This window comes from Sminthopsis crassicaudata, chromosome 6 (assembly GCF_048593235.1).
Source record: "Sminthopsis crassicaudata isolate SCR6 chromosome 6, ASM4859323v1, whole genome shotgun sequence".
Classification (NCBI taxonomy): domain Eukaryota; kingdom Metazoa; phylum Chordata; class Mammalia; order Dasyuromorphia; family Dasyuridae; genus Sminthopsis; species Sminthopsis crassicaudata.
Window position 1 is genome coordinate 41220932 of NC_133622.1, and position 22009 is coordinate 41242940.

The 22009-nt window shown below is 31.6% G+C and overlaps 1 protein-coding gene across 4 annotated transcripts in view; it reads left to right on the plus strand.

Annotated features, from left to right (window-relative positions):
- Window positions 1–22009, plus strand: part of EXOC1 (exocyst complex component 1) — a 50342-nt gene that overhangs the window by 22716 nt on the left and 5617 nt on the right. For 2 of the 4 annotated variants that reach the window (XM_074275521.1, XM_074275522.1), the window contains 7 exons: window positions 2737–2842; window positions 6986–7030; window positions 8138–8301; window positions 11412–11519; window positions 12908–12984; window positions 13788–14016; window positions 16485–16668. In XM_074275521.1, the coding sequence (XP_074131622.1) occupies window positions 2737–2842; window positions 6986–7030; window positions 8138–8301; window positions 11412–11519; window positions 12908–12984; window positions 13788–14016; window positions 16485–16668 (913 nt within the window). The remainder of the gene's footprint in view (window positions 1–2736; window positions 2843–6985; window positions 7031–8137; window positions 8302–11411; window positions 11520–12907; window positions 12985–13787; window positions 14017–16484; window positions 16669–22009) is intronic. The other 2 variants (XM_074275523.1, XM_074275524.1) reach the window with 1 other exon arrangement.

The following is a 22009-nucleotide window of genomic DNA, read 5'->3' on the forward strand; positions in this document are numbered from 1 at the left end:
CCTTTGATATATTTCTCTTCTTGCTGGCCAAATTGCTTTTTCTCTTTCTGCTTTGTTGGAACATCTTTCATCTCCTCTTAAGTGTATGTCCTTCTAAGGCTTTTTATTGAACCTTCTCTGTCTATATTTTTCCCTGGTGAGCTCATCAAATCTTGCATATTTCATAGAAAGTTCCCTATTTTATATAAACAGACTGAATATTATTCCCTTACTTCACATGAAATTCTGATAGAACATCCAGTAGGTGTGTCTAGCAGGCAAATTTGGGGAACAATATGGGGTTTCCAGTACTAATGTTCTTTCTTCATATGTAATGCAATATTTATGAATGTAATTTTAAGTGAAGAGGCAAGTATTAAGCCAACTCATAGATACTTTTGGTCCATTTCATGCTCAGAGTATATTTTTATTGAATGAATTCATACTTTTTACAATGAAATAGACATATTTCCCAGGAACATAATTTGACCTTGTGGTTTGAGCCTCTGACAACTAAATATTTTAGAGTATAATCTAATTTTGGTCACTAAATTGATGTCAAGTAACAGGAAAAAATAAAGATACCAGAAATATTCCTTCAGAAGATATAATAATAATAATAATAATAATAACCAATGAACTCCATTCGTCTATTTTCATGGTTGTACATTTGTCCTTATCTGAAACAAGGACTTGATGTTTATTGTTTAGAATTATAACTTATGGAAATTAATTATGAGTACTATTATATTTTGAATGGATCCAGTCATTCCCAGGTCCACAAACCCTATTAAGATTGTTTGGCTCTGACTATATGTCACATTGATAAGTCCCATTTTTGGAAAATGGTTTGGAAAATGAGCATCATCATCCAATTTTTTAACTTGATTTTTATACTTTTTTTAACTTGATGATCAGCCTAAAATTACATAAGCTCAAAAAAGGCTTCCCCTAGCCTTAATTCTTATGTCCATTTTGCTTCACTATTATTTTTTTAAGAAATCAAATAGCTTACATACACTGTTTATATTCTTCTTGATTAATCTGAAGAGTAGTTGTCCTAGAGTCAATGGATCTAAGTTGCAATCTTAGCTTTGACATTTACTAGCTATGTGATTTTAGACAAGTCATTTAATCTTTGTGTACTTTAGTTTTTTCATCTGTAAAGAGGGGAGTTTTACTATTAATCTCATTATTATTGTGAAGAAAGTATCTTACAAACTTTTAAGTAATATGTAAATAATACATTATTATTCATGTAATAAGTGATGATGTTGGTTTATATTGATGTCTCAGTCACCTGAGGTAAGCTGCAGGTGGCTGTCTTCAGGACTGGATCAAAAATATACTTTAAAAAAATTAATGGATTTAGCAGCCATGTTAATGGTGCTAGTGAATATTTAGGTTGGCAAAATGAGTCAGCATTTATGCCCAGTACTAGATGGTAATATTCCTAAATCCCTTAAAAAATAAAAAACAAGCATCTGACAGATGCTCATATTTATGATCTCTTAAAGTCAGAGAATTATCTTTAAAACCTGAAGAAATGGTAATCACTATGATTATTAAAATAGTTTAATTTCAGTGGATAAATGAGCTCTCCTAATGAAATGGGAATCACTGTTAGATATTTCGTGTAACATAGTAAAGATATACTTTCAACATATACAAAAATAATGTGGAAAGATTGTCTATTTCACTCATTCCTTGCAGATTCTGAGAAATTTATATGAATTGTGTAATGATTATTGATATAAAATGTGCACTGAGAAGACATCATGTTCCTTAAAACTGCATTAAGACTTTAATCATGTGTTTGACTCATGTTTTCTGTAAAAACACACTTCTAAAATTTTAATGAAAATTATCAAAACTTATGCAAATACTTGCTTTGTTTTCATCTAGTCAAAAATACAAATTTTCATTTTAAATCAGTCGAGGCTAACAGAAATCTCCATAATACAATTTTTAAAACCTATCTGCCACAATTCTCCTAGTATCAATTTGACTAACATATTGCGCTGAAAGTATAAAAATATTTTGTGTGTTTTTGAGAAAGTAAAAAATAAAAGTATGTTATATGCAAAATGTTACAGGCATTTAAAGCTAGAATGAATTAATTTTATATTAACAAGTTTCATTAATGATGACCACCATTAGGAAATAATTCATTAGAATTACATTTAAAATTTTATAGCATGTAACAGCTTGTACCAAACTAATTTGGCCATAAATATTGACTAGAATACAATTAATGCAAAGCTTCATAATAAAAGCCCCTAGTAGGAATGGTCTCTGAGAAGGAACCAATATGTCAGTCAGAACCTGTGTTCTGAGTGAGGGACCAGTGTTTAGGAAAAGTAAACCATCTAGGAATGATGAAAAGAGGGTGAGGGGGAGTGCTTTGCTGTGATCTCTCCCTTTTCTCCTCTCCATGGATACTGCTTTTTACAAACCTGTGTAAGGTAGCAGATAGGGAGGGAACTCGTAGATCCTGTACAGCAATTTCCACCCTGAGACAGAACTTCTGCTGTGATGAAAGAAGAGATGAATTCCCCTAGATTGATCTCTAGCTTAAAAATTATCCCTTGGAACATACTTTGGGAAACACTAGTTGGGGAAATAGATAAAACTTCAGACAGTTGTACTTTTAAATCAACTTTTTTTTTATTTTAAGAGCTTTTTTGTTGGTTTTTAAAATTTGTATTATTGAATTTGTTTATATGATGTTAAAATGTACATACTTTTTTATTTAAGAATTACATGGATTATTTATCAAGGCTATATGAAAGAGAAATAAAAGATTTCTTTGAAGTTGCAAAGATCAAGATGACAGGCACCACTAAAGAAAGCAAGAAGTTTGGTAAGCAAAGCTGCCTCAGTTCAATGGCTTTTTCAACTTTATACTTTTAATTGTGAGAACGATTACTGAAGTTTTTTTTTAAGGAACCTGATGTCAGCAAGGTACAAAACAGTAGGTAGAAATGAAGGGGGTAGATTACTAAATTGTTATAGTTACTATAAAAATGAGTTACTTATTGATTATGTGGAAAGAATATCATGAATGTTGAAATATGTAGAATGTGTATAGCTATATACAAATAATGTGATTAAAAATTAGGTAGACTGACAAAAGTACTGAGAAACAAGGAGTCCCAATGTGGATTCATGAATTCCATACTGCCTTTCTTTGCATCTCTTCTACCAGGTTTTTCTCTCTATTGCTCTCATTTGGGAAATGGAGAATATTCCTACTGTCTGTCTATTTTTCTGGCATTCTGAGAATGAATTAAAGTTTATAAAGGGATTTTTTTTTCAAGGAACTAAAAAGATAAACTAAGAAGTGTCTTTTCTAATACTATATATACTTTATCTCTTTGCTTCCTTTGGGGAAATAAAAATCCCTATATTAGTATTTATGACTTCAAAATATATTTAAATGGAAATCTTGGTTGCAAAATTACTTGAAAAGATAGCTAGTAAAAGTATCAGGCTGTGAAGTAAGTTATTTATTTGCTAAGGCCACATTCTGCTCTTGCATGTACCCATCCCTGGAGCTCCCCTTGGAAGGAGTTATGTGCCTATTTAAGTCAAGATTTAGCCTTATATGGCTACAAATGTTCTCAGTGTGTCTGCATAGCTCCCCTTTAGAATAATGAGTTTAACATTTGTTTGTTGGAAGGAGCCTGTGCCCTAACCACCTTTGATCAGTAGGAATTTTTTTTTTAAAAATGGAAGGAAAAAAAAAAAAACTATGAAAATGACTTCATCTTATAGTAGGTCATTTTAAAGTGTTATTTACAGTGGAAAAACCTACCTAAAAAAAACCCAAAACCCAAAAAACCAACAACAACACAAAACCAATTGTTTTGCTATTTACTATTCAAAGGGAAAAAATGTAACATGAATTGAAAATATATTTGTAAGAATTGGATATACTGGTCCAAACATATAATTTTGTTTGCTATAGCATATCCAATTCACATTTAGCATATGAATATATATGGTGCTTTAATAGGAGCATAGTATGAATATGTTGTCTTCAGGACAGCTTGGGGACAATTGGCTTTGAAAAACACAAATGCTAACTCATCCTAAAGGTTAACTGTTTCAAAATAGCAGTGTGTTTATTTCCCAGTTAATGTTTTCACCATTGACTTGTGATGCTTTTTTCTGAGTGAAGAAGTTATGATTTGAACAGTTATTTGTCTGATTGTTGTCATCTAGTATATTTGTCACCTCTTGTTAGCGAACAATTTATTTGGGGGAAAAGGACTCTTTGATGCATTAAAAATTGATATAATACAAAATATTCATATCTTTCAAACAATAAATGATATAACACAAATATTTATATCTTTCAGGCAATCCTTATGGGTTAATCCCAATGGTATGATAATTTATTTTCTTTTGAGTTGCCAAGTATAAGATTTATTTAAAAGTAAAGGAAATAATAAAAGTGAAACACTATGAGCTTCTTGGAATAAAAATGCTGTTCAGTTCAGTTACAATAATATTTTTTAATTGTTAGGCTTAAAATAAGATGGCTATAAACTCTTTTTAAAAGACCTTATTTTTATTTTCCCAAACTTTTCTTCAGATATTCTTCAATGATTGTTAAAAAGATAAAAGAAAATTAACATAGTATAATTTCCAGTAAAGTCTTATATTTTTAAAAAAGGATTAAATTGTCTTTTTTTTAAATTCACCTAAGTTTTATGGCATTTTAAAACTAGTTTTCAAATTGCATCCAAATGATTTACTAAGTTCTAGCTAAAATTAGACTCAAATATTTGAAGATAAAAATGAATACTATAGCTAGAAGCAAAATAATTATTTGGCAAATAGCTGCTATATTAATTTAGATTTGGTAATGATAAATATAATTATTGCTTTTTTATATATTTTAAGTTATCTGTATTTGCCATTTTATTCAAGTTTCAAATACAGTTAAATTTGCTTAGAGCATTTGGGGGTTGCCACATCCTGATGTAAAATAGAATAGCATTTTGTATGTATATTCCAAAGACATTTTATAGTCAGGAATTTCTCCTTTTCATATCAAGAAAACTATTTGTAGTCATTCTTGAAGTAAATATTTATCATGTGCTTAGTTTCAAAATAAATTAAAGATAACTGGCACATGATATTCATATATACCATCTTCTATTGCTATCCCCTTTTGAACAGTAACTATTTAGAAATCCTCAGGGTTTGGTTTTTTTTTTTTTCAGAAGTGATACTTTGTTCTTCTTTATTATTTATTTATTTTTTATATTTCACAGCTTTTTAATTTAGGAGCAAGGAACAAGAACCATGAAAGCAGTTACTTACTCTTTTTCTTTTTAAATCTTAATGGGGTAAATGTATTGTTTTTAACATTTAATTATACAAGGCACCAAATTTGAAATACAATCTGTGGACATTTTATAATTTAATATTCCTAATAGATCATTCATTATTCAATAATCTTACATGTTTTCTTCATACTGAAAACTCCTATTGAATTCAAAGGTACTTCTACAAAAGGACAAAAGAATCAAAAAACATCAATTAAATGCTAGCCAAAGATTTTTGTGGGGGTAGGGTGGAGGGAGTTATAGAGCCCTCTCTTAAGATGACATAATTAAATTTAAAAACCTTTCATTGTGATATATACTAATTCAGTTTATTGGTAAGATCTATAGATAATAAAAAAAATTGTGAGCCCCAAGATTTTTCAGATTTTTTTTTTTATTGCCAGGTCAATCATTGGTAATTTTTTTTTTTTTTTTTTTTTTTTTTTGAGGCTGGGGTTAAGTGACTTGCCCAGGGTCACACAGCTAGGTGTCTGAGACCAGATTTGAACTCGGGTCCTCCTGAATTCAAGGCTGGTGCTCTATCCACTGCGCCACCTAGCTGCCCCTCAATCATTGGTAATTGCATAGAACCACCTAGAATTTTGTTCTTTGATCTTGAACTACAGAACATAGCATTATAGTAACACTGCTCCAGTATAGCAAAAAGTATTCTGCTCAATAAGGCACAACATTTCCTGTGTAGGTTTGCCTTATTCCAACATTTACTCTTCCCTCTTCCCTTTTATAAAGCCATAGTTTTTAAAATTTATATCCAAATTAGTCATATTTTTATTTTCTGTTTCATTTTGTGGTTCTTTTCCTTGCTCTCTTACTTGGTCACTTTATTTTCTCAGGTCAAAATATTTCACAGGATTAAAGTTAATGAAATTAATCAAAAAAGGAAATATAAAAGAGATGCCAAATGATTCAGAGAAGCTCAATTTAATACCTTTACTTGTAAATTGTCAGTGAGCAGCTTCTATTTCTAACTGAAGGATTATATTCTAGAAATAATTTTTTCCCTGACAATTTTATAAAGCCTTCATTAAATTTCATGAAACTGGGTACTAAAAGATTCAGTTTGAAGCCCTCTTTATGTGGTTATATTTTTGGCAAAATAGAAAACCATTTAGCACAGTGGAAACAGTTTTCAGGAGCCATCATCAACAATAAATATTGAATTATGTCTCGTAGAGCACTTGCTTTGTAAGTTGAGCTTTTCTGTCAAATAGAGGATATGTCTCTATCTGTGGTATAATAAAGTACTTTGTAATAGATTTCCACTGCACTAAATGATTTAAATGAACATTTATTCATAGATGATATTTGTCCAAATATCTAAATTTAAGGCTACTACTTTCATCATTATTTTTGTGTTAAATATATACATATTTATATTTGATCATTAAATAGTTTTTTTAAATGATCTATATTTGAACAAAAATATTTAAAAGGATGCATCATATTTGTAGAACTTTCTCACACATAATTTCTAGAACAATAGCTGACAACTAAACCTGTGTTTGCAACTGTAGTTATCTGATTCTCATAGTTCTTTGCATGTGTCTTTCGAACTAGAGCTTAACTTCCTCTTGTGCATGTTTTGTGTGAAATGCAGTTTATTAACTTGTCTTTGTCTTTGATGCTTGCAACCTAATCCATCCCAGCTACACTGCCTCGAAAAGAAAGTGCTGTCAAACAAGAAACAGAGAGTGAGTATGATTAGTGCATCAGCAGGTATTCTCAATGCATGTTTGTTTATGTGTAGAAATTAGTTCTGTGTCATGAAAAAGTTAATAACAGAGCTATGTTGTAAGGTATATGTTAAAGAAACCTGAAATTAAAGCAATGATGATGCTAAGAAATATATAAGATAGTTAAGCTTACTTGTCAGGTGATAGACCATTATGTCCAATATATGCAAAAAAGACTAACTGACATTTCTGTTTTCAGGTTTTACTTCATAGGATGTAATTTAAGTCTCATGGTTGGGGCCAAATATTTCATAGTTGAGATAAGATTTTTATTTAGTTTCCTTCTGTATTGCACTATTTTTCCTTCTGACCCAAATCAATTAAATGAAAACTGTCTGAGAAGAATAAAAAATTGGTTATCTGTAACTTATTTCCCCCCATCAAAGAAAACATCACTTTCTTCTTTCTTAGTCTGGTTTAATTGAATTTTTGTTGCTAGAAAATGGATTTTTCTTCTGGCTGCTTTATTGCATATCTTTATATAGGTATGCCTAATAACTAAAAACTGGGGTCTTCCATGTTATAGTTAATAATATAAGTATTATAGGTTAAAAGAAAATGTTTTAACTATGTTCTCAGCCTTTGAAGAATTTCATGTAAGCATTCCCTTTATGTTGAAAGCATAAATATATTTTTAGGATAAGGCATATGAATATAATGTAGAAGGGAGTGATAGTGAGATTTGTTATAAAGATTGTGTTAGTTGGTACCATAGTAAGGAAACCTGTAAGCTCTGTTCACTCTTAGTTTTGTATTTTTAAAACTTTGAGATGCTTGCTGCAGGGCCAGCCTGGTGTACCACCAGCCTCTTCTCTTGGAAGTAGAACTCTTCTGAACTTGTGAAATGATTGGAAGTAAGAGTTAGAAGCAGGGATTTTCAAATACAACAAAAACAAAACAAATTTTACCCTGGCCCTTGCTCATACAAAGGGAAAAATCAGTGCATTACTACACATGACATATAGCCTTTGCAGAATCAAGACCTCAGAATAGTAAGCTTGGTTTATACTACACATTTTTCCCCCCATGCAGGCCATTCTCTTTCATAGTTTCATTATTTCATAGGTCTTCATGGAAGTTCTGGGAAATTGACTGGATCTACATCTAGCCTAAATAAACTCAGTGTTCAGAGTTCTGGGAGTCGTAGATCTCAGTCATCTTCTTTGTTGGATATGGGAAACATGTCTGCCTCTGATCTTGATGTAGCTGACAGATCCAAGTTTGATAAGGTAAAATAATTTCACATGAAATTTTGCCCTTTGATATGTTTATCTTGAAATATTGAAAAGTTGTTTTTAGTGGATATATTAAAAATTGAATGTAAAAAAAATAAAAATTAAATTAAAAGTGAAAATAAGCACGTGGTAGGTATATTCATGTATATGTGTGTATATTGAGAAAGAGAAAGGAAAAGGAAGAGAGAAGGTGTAGAAAAGGAAAGGAGTACAAGAAAGAGGTAATGTGACATAGCAGATTGGGAACTGTCGACAAACTCAGGAAGACTTGGGATGATTTTGGAATACACTAGTTTGTGATTTGGGGCAAGTAACTTAATCTCTCAGTTTCTTCTGCTGTCTGTAACCGAATTATTGCAGATTTGTTGATCTGAACTGGTAAAGGAGATTTCCTCACTAGAAATTCCTTTTACCAATGAAATTACATTCCAGACCAAAATATCTATTACATACATGCAGTGCATATATATGTATACACACACATATACATATACACACATACCCTAAATATATACACACATATACATATACACACACACCCTAAAGGAATGCATGGCAATGAGTAAAAAGTGAGTAGTCCTAAAAATAAAATTCTGGATTTGGAGTCAGATCCAAGTCCCAGCTTTCATATAATAGCTATAGACCATGAACAAGTCATTTAACTTCTAGGCTTCAGGAAACTCGTTGGAGACAAAAACTGATTTGTATTGGTGGAAGGGGTTCCTATACCAGTACAATCACAGGTCCTTAACTTATGATGATGTCAGAATACTATTTTTTTTTTTTTTTTGACTTAGGATCACAGTTTTATTTTTTTTTTTTATTATATATATATTTTATAATATTATCCCTTGTATTCATTTTTCCAAATTGCCCCCCCTCCCTCTATTCCCTCCCCCCGACGACAGGCAATACCATACATTTTACATGTGTTACAATATAGTCTAGGTACAATACATGTGTGTGAATATCATTTTCTTGTTGCACAATAAACATTAGAATCCGAAGGTACATGCAACCTGGGCAGACAGATATTAGTGCTAACAATTTACATTCGCTTCCCAGTGTTCCTTCTCTGGGTATAGTCATCTCTGTCCATCATTGATCAACTGGAAGTGAGTTGGATCTTCTTTAAGTTGAAGATTTCCACTTCCATCAGAATACATCCTCATACAGTATTGTTGTTGAAGTATACAGTGATCTTCTGGTTCTGCTCATTTCACTCAGCATCAGTTGACCTAAGTCTCTCCAGGCCTCTCTGTATTCCTCCTGCTGGTCATTTCTTACAGAGCAATAATATTCCATAACCTTCATATACCACAATTTACCCAACCATTCTCCAACTGATGGACATCCATTCATCTTCCAGTTTCTAGCTACAACAAAAAGAGCTGCTACAAACATTTTGGCACATATATGTCTCTTTCCGCTCTTTAGTATTTCTTTGGGATATAATCCCAGTAGTAGCGCTGTTGGGTCAAAGGGTATGCACAGTTTGATAACTTTTTGGGCATAATTCCAGATTGCTCTCCAGAATGGCTGGATTCTTTCACAACTCCACCAGCAATGTATCAGTGTCCCAATTTCCCCACATCCCCTCCAACATTTGTCATTATTTGTTCCTGTCATCTTAGCCAATCTGACAGGTGTGTAGTGGTATCTCAGAGTGGTCTTAATTTGCATTTCTCTGATCAGTAGTGATTTGGAACACTCTTTCATGTGAGTGGATATAGTTTCAATTTCTTCCTCTGAGAATTGTCTGATCATATCCTTTGACCATTTATCAATTGGAGAATGGTTCGGTTTCTTATAAATTATGGTCAGTTCTCTATATATTTTGGAAATGAGACCTTTGTCAGAACCTTTGTTTTTAAAAATATTTTCCCAATTTGTTACTTCCCTTCTAATCTTGTTTGCATTAGTATTATTTGTACAGAAACTTTTTAGTTTGATGTAATCAAAATCTTCTATTTTGTGATCAATAATGATCTCTAGTTCTCCTCTGGTCATAAATTCCTTCCTCCTCCACAAGTCTGAGAGGTAGATTATCCTCTGTTCCTCTAATCTATTTATTATCTCCCTCTTTATGCCTAAATCATGGACCCATTTTGATCTTATCTTGGTATATGGTGTTAAGTGTGGATCCATATCTAATTTCTGCCATACTAATTTCCAGTTTTCCCAACAGTTTTTTCCGAATAATGAATTTTTATCCCTAATGTTGGAATCTTTGGGTTTGTCAAAGATTAGATTGCTATAGATGTACCCTTTTTTGTCCTTTGTATCTAATCTGTTCCACTGATCTACCGATCTATTTCTTAGCCAATACCAAATGGTTTTGGTGACTGCTGCTATATAATATAGCTTTAGATCAGGTACACTTAGACCACCTTCCTCTGAGTTTTTTTTCATTAGTTCCCTTGCAATTCTTGACCTTTTATTCTTCCATATGAATTTTGTTGTTATTTTTTCTAGGTCATTAAAATAGTTTCTTGGGAGTCTGATTGGTATAGCACTAAATAAATAGATTAGTTTGGGGAGTATTGTCATCTTTATTATATTCGCTCGGCCTATCCAAGAGCACTGAATGTCTTTCCAATTATTTAAATCTGATTTTATTTTTGTGGCAAGTGTTTTGTAATTTTTCTCATATTATTCCTGGATGTCAGAATAGTATTAATAATAACAATAATAGCTAGCATTTTTGAAGTACTTTACAGGTTTATGAAAGTGCTTTACATGTTCCTCATTTGATTTTCACTATCCTGGGAGGGTAAGAGAGCTTAGGTGATTTCCCTAGGTTCAACATGTTTCTGACGCTAGTCAGGTCCTCCTGGCTTTTAGTCTAGTGTTCTATTCATTTTACCAATTAGCTGCACAATATGAAAGATTGTGGCTGTCATAAGAAATATCATAATTTATCTTATGCTAATAAATTATCAATGAAAAGTTCTAATTGATCTTCTTCCCCTTCCTTTTAGATTTGAAATCAGTAGCAGTTGGGTGAACCTTCAACCATTTTCCCACTTTAAAACAAAGTAAAAAATAAAAATATTATGTTATGTTGGTACAGTTATTTAACTGATTATTTTGGTTTTCTTTAGATCTTTGAACAGGTTCTGAGTGAATTGGAACCCTTATGTCTAGCAGAGCAAGATTTCATAAGTAAATTTTTCAAACTGCAACAACATCAAAACATTCCTGGAACTGTGGTATGGCTCATATTTATTTTGGTTATATTATGTAATGCTGTTAAGTATTTGATCAGAATTTATGTATAACTTTTTAAGAAAAGTGGGCCAGATTTACACTCATGTGTAATTTTATGCAGTATGGATTTTATAAGATGCTAAAAATGAAATAAATAGAAATTAGAGGACTTGAAGCAATTTTTCTATAAGATGTCATACCCCCAATTTTTATACTAGTAAAAACAGTGCTTTCAATTTACTTTACAGAAATTTTATAAAAATATCCATTTGAATTCATCTATGCTTAAAATAAAAATCATGAATTTCAAATTGTATTAATTGGTGGTATAGGGTTCATTGCTGGGATAAAATGAAAAAACTAGGAGATCTAAATCCTTGTTCTGTCTGTGCTGCTACCAAGCTCTGGCACTAGCTAAGTCATTTAACAACCTCAACTTTCTTATCTGTATGATGTGGACGGCAGTAACAACCCTATTTGCCTATTATGATGACTGTGATGAGAACTGAACAGGAAGAAATGAAGATAGCCAAAGGAAACATAGTGAAAACAGTGAACCAATTATTCAGCTCCCAAACTTGGAGTTACCAGAACCATAAATTTGGGTGAGGGTCTAGAGAATATACTTCTCTTTCAGCATATATCTTTTTTGCTACTGTTATTTAAATGAAAAACATTAATAAGAGTTTAGATTATGGCTCTTAAAGGATTACAAAGTAACCTTCATAATTTATCTCATTTGATCATCACAATAATCCGGTGAAATAAACATATAAATATTTTAACCCCATTTTACAGATGAGGAGATTGAAACAGAAAGGTCAGTGACTTGCCTCAAGTCACACATCTGATGAATAGGCTTGGTAGATCTTCTGATACCAAGCCTACCACATTTTCTTCCATGCTGTTATCTTTCTGTGATAACAAAAACATTTTTTAAAGTAATTCTGTTTAGTAACAATTCTGTTTTGAAATTTTAAATGGCATTAAATTCTAATGTCAATGCTATGGTAAGACAGCTAAAAAAAAAACAAAACTAAATTTATTATTTGACATTGTCCAGTTTCTGACTGTTGTAAATTATGTTGTTCTTTTTTCTTAAATGATTCTTGGTTAAAATCTAAGTATAGATTCTTAGATAAAACCTTAAGTACTAGGCAGCATGTTAAAAACAAAACATAAATTATAAATGTGCAGCTTATTAATAATTATTATGTTTTAAAGACTTAACTGTTTTTATAATATATTTTCTTCTAGACACTAATGTTTTAAAGATAGGCAGGTTAGATGATATATTTGATACATAAATGAGCAGTTTATTTGATATATATGAATTAGACTAAATCTTCGTTGTTGCAAGATAATATATAAAATAACTAAATTTTTTTAGACTGAAACAGAAGAATTGGATGGAGGAATGTTATCACGACAATATAGTTCTGGCGTACTACCATCTATATCATCTGAGTATGTGTAATTTTTATCTTTTTTCATTTTAGAGAACAAAATTGTAGTTTTCCTTGAAGTAAAAGATTTTATTTCTTTTCTATAGTGAAAAGAAATCAAAATTAATGTGCTTATAGTCATCAGGTATCATTGTTTAATTTAGGTTTGTAGTTCAGATGGAGGTCATAAATACTTTATTATAATTATTATTTGTTGAATTTAAAGTTTGTACTTCATATAGCATATGCTATGTTATAGCATAATGTCAAGATTTTGGGTCCCTTGAATTCTTAACTTGGAATGGGGACTGAACCTGTGAATTCAGTAATGTGTTGGGATCAGCAAAGTATGGCTTGAGGCCATATCTGATCTAAGCCTGTTTTTGTATGCTGCTGAGCTAGGAATTGTTTTTGCATTTTTAAATAAAATGAAATTCGATTTAAATTTTGAAATGTGTATTTTGTTTAAATTTTAAATATTTCATGGAATTTGGACAGACTTTAGCACTTTAAGCTTTTGCTCATTAACGCAAAGATGTCATTGATTGTGACATAATTAATAACTTCTGAAAGGTATTCAGTTTTTCACTACAGTCACTTTTATGAAGCAGCTTTCAGATCATGAGTGTATAATTGGTTTAAAATTCCTTCATAATCAATAAAATATTTAATGGGAAAATAAGAATTGTTATTCAAATTTGGGAATTCAGTTTTAGTTTGAAATACTTTTCACTGTTTCATGTGACGATAATTTAGTAGAGTTAAGTGAAGAATTAATGTGAAATTTGTGCTAAAATTTCTGTACTTTGTATGTTGTTTAAACAGGAAGGATATGATCCGCCAAATGATGATTAAAATATTTCGCTGCATTGAGCCAGAACTGAACAATCTGATTGCATTAGGAGACAAAATTGATAGCTTTAACTCTCTCTACATGCTGGTCAAAATGAGTCATCATGTATGGACTGCGCAAAATGTGGATCCTGCTTCCTTTCTCAGTACCACATTGGGAAATGTTCTGGTGACTGTAAAAAGGAATTTTGACAAATGCATTGTGAGTTTTCTATTATTTAGATTTGAGTAATCATAAATAACCAAATTAATTCAGATATTGCCAACCTTTTTGAGAGGAGAAACTGCTTTTCATTCCTCTAAAGCCTTGAAATTTTTGGTAAGGATATACAGTGAAACTCAATGACCAACTTCCTTTTACCATCCTCTTAACTTAAATTCCAAAAAAAATAGGATAAGAAGGATTCATAGTAGTGGCACTCATCAAATTTAGGAATTAACTTTTAGGTTGAAAATATAATTTTAGTTATTTCATACATTAAGCTAGCTATGTGGTGTTTTTTTTTTTTTTTTTTTTTTTTTAATTACAAAGGGAGGGGTAGCTAGGTGGCACAATGGATAAAGCACAGGCCCTGACGTCAAGAAGACTTGTGTTCATATCCAGCTTTAGACACTTAATACTTCCTAGCTGTGTGATCCTGGGCAAGTCACTTAATTCCAATTGTCTGGGGGGAGGGGGGAGACTTACATAGGGAATCTACTTTCCAGAGATGGGCTTCTCTGAATTTACCTAGGATGATCCTCAGATAATAATTCTTCACTTGTCCTTTACTCAAAAGTGTATTGATAAATAAGAAGCACCAAGCTTACACTGTTGGTCTATCTTGAAGAAATTCATATATTTCTAGAAGATCCTATTATTTTAAAAGTTGTTGTGGGAATTGCATTTTTTCCCCAGTCTTTAGATACACTTTTCCCCAAAACATTTTTTTTTTTACTTATTCATGTTTTTTAAAGTTCAGATTATTGATTTCTTTTGTGTTTTCACTTAAGGAAGTTGTTAGTTTAAATGAACTTTACAAAATGCAATTTTAGCATGTGTACCATCATGGTTTACTAGATGCTACCAAGAAGTAGCAAAATAAACTTTTAAATAATCCATCTTTTATTTTTCCTACCCACAAGCAGTAGCAATATATGGAAGGCCAGAATACAAAAAAAAGTTCAAAAAGGCCTAGATTCAAAAATTATAGATAATCATTTAAAAGTTGGTTTATCACTGCTTAATGAGCTTCCAAAATGTGATGACTTGTAATTGCATTTCCAACAAAAATATTCCCAATCTTCCAGGATCCTCATTAAAATCCATCCCCTTCCCTTATTTCTCTTCTGTTACTCTAAAGGACCTATATTGTCAAAGTAGGTCTCCCTTCTAACCTTTTAGGGAGAGAAAGGGAATAGACATGTATATAGTTCCTATGATGTAGAAGGTCCTGGGCTCCATGCTACACAAATGTTGTCTCTTTGGAACCTCATAACCTGACAGCATCTCAACAGGGTTTTTCTTATCACATTTGAATAGACACAGAAATACTGTCATATAAATATGGTTTCTGGTTATTTTGAATAATTCACCTGTAAATTTAAAAGTGGAATAACTTGTCAAAATTATACAATGTGAGGACTGGAAAGGTATATTAAAGGGCATCTTAAAGACCCTATTTCCTTTTCCTGAACAGACAGAGGCTGAGCAAAGTTCTGACTGTCTTGATCACACAGCCAGCAATTGGCAGAGCACAGATCTGATAACTGTGTAGAAATGTGTGTCGCCAGTCCACCATACTGCAAAAAAAAATTATCTCTGAAGTCCTTGCCAAGCAACACTGAGAATCTGTGATGTTGGTTTGTGCTGTGAAGAAAGTTTCTGTCTTCTCTGTTTAAGAGAAAGTGTTGCATTCCTTTGGCATCTTGTCACCAGAGTGCCTGATGCTTTGATTTGAATTCTAGTTTAGAAATAAGTAATGGGTACAAAAAAGATAAAATTATTCCTCAAATTTATTATGAAGATTGATTCTCTTTCTCTTGCCCTCTCTTATCAAAAACTGGTAAGCCAGAAATGGGCATCAGAGCCACCTTGGGAGAGTGTTGTTTCCCAGAAATTACTGTAGACAATTAATTAATGTAGTTGTCAATCCAAAATACTTGAAAAAAAAAGGTGCAGCTAGGTGGCGCAGTGGATAAAGCTCCAGCTCTGGAGTCAAGAAGACCTGAGTTCAAATGTGGCCTCAGAAACTTAACACTTACTAGCTGTGGGACCCTGGGCACTTAGCCCCAATTGTGACATAAAAATTTAAAAAGTCACTTGAAGAATAGTTAAGAACATGCCATTTCTCAGCCCTGAGCACAAGGAATCGAGTATTTTCTATTCACAATTTTGCACCAAATCATTTTTTACAAATAATATAAATGGTTCATTGATAATCTCCTTATTACTTTGTTGTTGTTTTTTTTTTTTTACTAAGACAAAGTTTGTTAGTTCACTTTTAAAAGAACCTTATTTTAGATGGTATGATGAATAAACTCATTATTTTTGTTGTGATTATTCATATCCACTTAATAAGAATCAAAAGTGGATTACCATCCCTGCTTATAATCAAAATAGTTGATTGTCAGCCTTTGCATTTTGTATTATTAGTGAATTCCTTTGCCTTACTTTCTACCTGTCTTTAGAGTAACCAAATAAGACAGATGGAAGAAGTAAAGATCTCAAAGAAGAGCAAAGTGGGGATTCTTCCATTTGTTGCTGAATTTGAAGAATTTGCAGGGCTTGCTGAATCGATCTTCAAAAATGCAGAGCGTCGTGGAGATCTAGATAAAGCTTATATAAAACTTATAAGAGGAGTTTTTGTAAATGGTAAGTTTTAATAAGAATTCTTTCAGTCTTTTTGTCATTTTTTGTCTGATTTTGTGCTAATTTGAAGATAATGTTTGCTTTATATTTTGAATCCTGTTTTTTCAGTGAAATGAAAATATTCTCCAATTCTAAAAGCAGTAATGAGTGTCTGTATGTATGTGTGTTTATATACACTTGTGAATTCTGTGCAGTTATCCAGAAACATTTTTTAAAACTATCCATTTGCTTATGATTCTACAAATTTTTTTGGTCAGAATTTGCAAACATGATGCTCATTGCAGCTAGCAACACTCCCAAGTGGGGCTGAACCAGATTAAATGTAATTGGGAAATATTTAATAAAATAAACATGTGATTTTCTAAGTATGTGGCCTGCAAGTTTAGTAGAATTTGATATAAATGTCTTAGGTTCATCCCTAGTATCTTCTCACTTCTACTCTGTAAATTTTCACAGTGGGTTATGAGTTTTTTGTTAAATGTTTGTTTGTTTTTAATTGTTTTAGAAAATTTAAAGGGATAAGAAAAATTGAACACTTTGACTACCAGGAATGTTAAGGAACCAAAAAAGGAAAAAAAAATTGATTCCATAGTAAAGTATAAGAACAAAGAAGTTTGGATTTTTTTTAAATCATCATAATGATAGAACTTTTACTTCTAGTGTTTGTTCCTGTATTTCATTTCTTTTCTGTATATCCAGAAGACTATAGTCATTTAACAGTATCTTCTTTTTATATAAAGCATTTTTTTAAGAGAAGATCCTGTTAATTTGGTAAAGATAAGATCTGTGTGATGATGATGATACATTTAAGTAACAGTTCATCAACATTAGAGCAGTATTTGAAGGTAGAGATGATAAAGACTATATAAGAGAATCTAAAAGTGAAGGTTTTCTTATCTGAATGTTTATAAACTACCTATACCTTTCCACCAAGCTTTTTTTTTTTTTTTTTTTTTTTTTAATGCACACAAAGAACAGTATAATTAGTAAATTTCCTAGGAGAGTTTAGTAGGATGGGACAAATGTAATTATATCCATATTTAATTTAAAGAACACTAACAACACTTTCAGTACCTAGAAACAACTGAGTTTAGCCCCAAGTTAGCAAGAATAATCAATCAAAATAGAAAATTACCAGTATTTCTTGCCCTATCCCTGAACAATCTCTTTTAAACAGCTAGCTCAAGCCTTGATCTCAGCCCACCATGGTACCTTACTTTTCGGATAATAGAATCCAATAGAATTTCCTAGAATCTATACCTAAAAGAAATTGTATCCTGAGGGGCTTTTTCCCAGGGTCTTCCCAACCAAATGAATTTGTCCTAAAAAGTTAATTTGAAGAAGCCATTAATCACATTCTCAGTCTGCCTCCAGGCTACAGAATCACTAATATGCCTCTTTTTTCCAAGCTTTTATTTTATACATTTGTCTTGTTATTTCTTCCTTTTCTTATCTCCGAGTTCAGCACATATATATATATATATATATATATATTTTTTTTTTTTAAACCAGCAACTTAAAATTAGGGACAAAGCAAATTTCCCAATGTACAAATGCAGTTCAAAGGACTATTTTTGAAGATGCATTAGCCCTAGAAAACACTACTGTAAGAGAAAGATGCTGTCAGAGCTGCTATTTTTTTCTGGGTTAATTGGTATCACAAAAGAGAGGCTATTGATTTAAACAGAGATTATACATGGAAAGAATTAAGGCATTTCAGAAAAGAAAAGGAAAAGAGCAAAGCTGAAGGTAATGAAACCAATGCTTTTGGTATATAGCATCCTATAGAATTTTTAAAAATTAAAATGCAAAGGGAAAAGCCAAGGGCTTAGGCAGAATTGCTGCTGTATATATTAAGATTTCTTTAGATTGAAGGCCCATAGAGAAAGCAAATGATGATTTCTGTAAGAATGACTTAGGGAAGTTGTTATTGACTTAACATTTGGGACAGTGCCATTATCAAGTAACGTCAAGAGTTGAATAACTTAAAATTTTGATGCTTCAAAAGAACTTATATCACTTTCATTCTTTCTGTAAAATAAATGTTCAAATAGAAGTAGTGGTCATCTACCCCTTAAAAAAAAAAAAATAACATTTTAACTTAATGTGAATAACTTTTTAATCGATATTCAGAATCATTTTTTGCTCACCCTAGAGAGTGACTTTAGAAGATTTTCAGGTAATTCACCAAAATACTAGACAAAAGATAGGGAATTCTGCTAACATTATTAGGGTTCTGGTCTATGTTATGTTTTAGAGTTTGTAGATTCTAAAATTTAAGGTATAACTAACAGTAGCTAGAGTGAACATTTTCTTCAATTCTCCCTAAAATAAAGTAATGAAGCCTCTAAACCTTAAGAAGAAAGATTTACTATAAAAATTGTTCATGGTTGAGTTACAAAATATACTATATAAAGCAATGTTTTATATACAGACTTTAAGAAAACAAATGGAAGTTGAGTTAAAATAGGTTTTCCCAACATACATTAGTCTTTTAATTGCCAAATCTAAGGATCTTAGTCCTCACTTTCTCACACTGTTAATCATACATTCTTCTTAGAAACTCTTTACTCTCTGAGTTTTCATTATATCGCTCCCCTTTGTTTCTTTTGTCTTATCACTTTTCAAGCTTTTTTGTGGATCACTCTCTATATCAGACTCTGAGTCTGGCCCAAGGCTCTATTCTCCCTATATTCTCTTACATACCCAACTGACTTCATAACTCCTTGTAAATTTAACTATTTTATCTATGCAGATGACTCCCAGATCTATATATCTCCTTTAAGTCTCTTTCCAATCTAGGGATGTACCCAGAAGAAAAATGAAGTTTTTTTTTATCTATATCATTGACATATTCTTCAGCATTTTCTTGAACCTAAACACTCAAGGAAACAACAACAAACCAAGTCCTAAATTTTAGCATTTGCCAATTTCAGAAATGTAAATGTTCACACTCAAAATTGTGTAGTTGTTGACTCTCATTAGCCACTGTGACAAAGTGTCTAGCACACTCTGGCTCAAGTTTCACATAACCATTCCATTTTGAGAATTCCAATATCTTAAACTCAGTATAGCCCAAATAGGATATATTTTCTTTTCTCCAAAATCTTCTTCCCATTTTCCTTACTTGTGAGTAGGGGACCATCATCCTTACTTACCCAAGTTCCCAATCTTCAAAGTCATACTGGATTCTTGCCTTGTTTATCCCATATATCGAGTCCATAATGAAACCTTGTTGGTATTGCCTCTGTCTCACTGCTCAGATCTGTCCCTTTTTTTCTTCATACAGCCATCATACTAATTTGAGTCTTCATTATCTCTTAAATGTACTGTCACCTCAGGCTCTTCCTTTTCATCTCAGCCTCCAGTTTCCAATTTATCTTTACTATCTGCCAAGTAATAAATACAAAGATAAAACAAAAAATCTTCAAGGAGCCTATATGCCCTAATCAGGTATAACCTTTAGAGGAACTGGTACCTTTCTTATCATTTGAGGAAGGAGAGAGAATTTGAAGAACTTGAATTTCAGTGAAAGATCAGAACTGAGTTGAACCTCAGAGAAAGTAAAATCTTTTCCAAAATAGAAGTCAGGAGAAGAACAGATTCCAGGAGCAGCCTGAACAATGCAAATGTGTACAATATGAAATGCTGGTTCTGTGGAGAGGATGCAAATGGGATTCCTGGGAAACAAATTATTGGGCACTAATTTAAAAAGAGAAAAATAGATCAGTGAAAAAGACTAGATGAAGAAAAATCAGGAAATAATAGAGACCCATAACTCAGTGGTTGATAAGTCTGAAAACAAGAACTCTCTATTTGATGATAATTTCTGGGAAAACTAGAAGCAATCTTTTACCATTTCAGTTTAGGTAGTCATCTTACACCATATACCACAATAAACTCAAAAATATACTTAATATGAAAATTATGTATAAACTTCATATATATCATGTGTGATATATTAGATAAGAACCAGATTGGGAATTTTTCAGAGTTGTGACTGAGGAATAAAATTTTTAATCAGACCAGAGTTAGAGGAAATTTAAAAGATAAGGTAAATTATTTTAATCACATGAAATTGAAAAGCTTTTCTGTGATCAAAATACCACTGGGATGAAAAGGGGAATAGTTGACTTGGGAAAAAATTTTTAGCAAATATCTCGGACAAAGTCTGCTGTCCAAGCTGTATGAGCAAGTAACAGAAATATAGATCATTTCAGTAGGAGTATTTGAAAGGGAAGGGAAGAAAAATACTTATTTCTTAAAAACATAAAATAAAATTTTTACCTTTAGGTTTTTATTTTAATTTTTTCTTTTCTGCAGTTAAATATTAAAAGGAGAAGGGGGAAAATTCCCATATACACAGCAGAACCGTGAAAAAAAGATTATATAAAACCGCAAAACTATATTACATTCAACTTGCATTTTTTTTAAAGGTTATATAATTCACCATGTTAGAACTTAATTCCATTCTCATCCTTTTGGGAAAAGATTTTTTTTTTAAATTCTTAAAATTTGTCCTTCCCAATATCCTCTTCCCCAACCAAATCTGAACAATTAATTTTAAATCTTAGTTCTTATATAATAATCCAGCAAAACAGATTCCCATTCTAGACATGTCCAAAAATGTATGTCTCTCTCTTTAAGTTCATCACCTCTCTTGCAGGAAGTGAATGGCATTTTTCAATACCGAGCAGAGTTTTAAAGTTTTTCAAAGTTTTTTTTTCTATAATGTTAGCCTGTTCTCCTAGTTCTCTTCTTACCCTAATTACTTCACAGAAGTCTTTCAGTTTCCTCTAAAACTTTATATTTTGTTTATGGCATGGTAGTATTCAGTTATATTCATAAGACCACAATTTGTTTAGTTTTTCTTCATTATATAAAAACATTCCCATAATTTCTAATTTTAGGCTTCTACAAAAATATCCAAAATACACAAACATACTCATATATGTAATATAACTACTTTTCTTCTTTCATTAATTTCTCAGTTATTTTTAAAAGGAAATATATGTGTGGGTGTATGTGTATATATGTGCATGTACATATGGTGTGCGTATATATACACACACCAAAAACCATTTCCCTGCAGCAAATAATTCTCAAAAGAGAATTAAACTTTTAGAAACCATATAAAAGAATGCTCCAAATCTCTAAGAGAAATAGAAGTGAAAATTGAATTTTCTCTTTATTCCCCTAGGACCAGCAAAAATGACAAAAGATGGGAATAATCAGTGTGGGAGAGGTTATAGAAAGATAGGACACTTAAGTAGTATTTGTGTAACTATGAATTGATCTAACCATTATAGAAAGCATTTTGAAATTTCACAAAGTGACTAAAAGA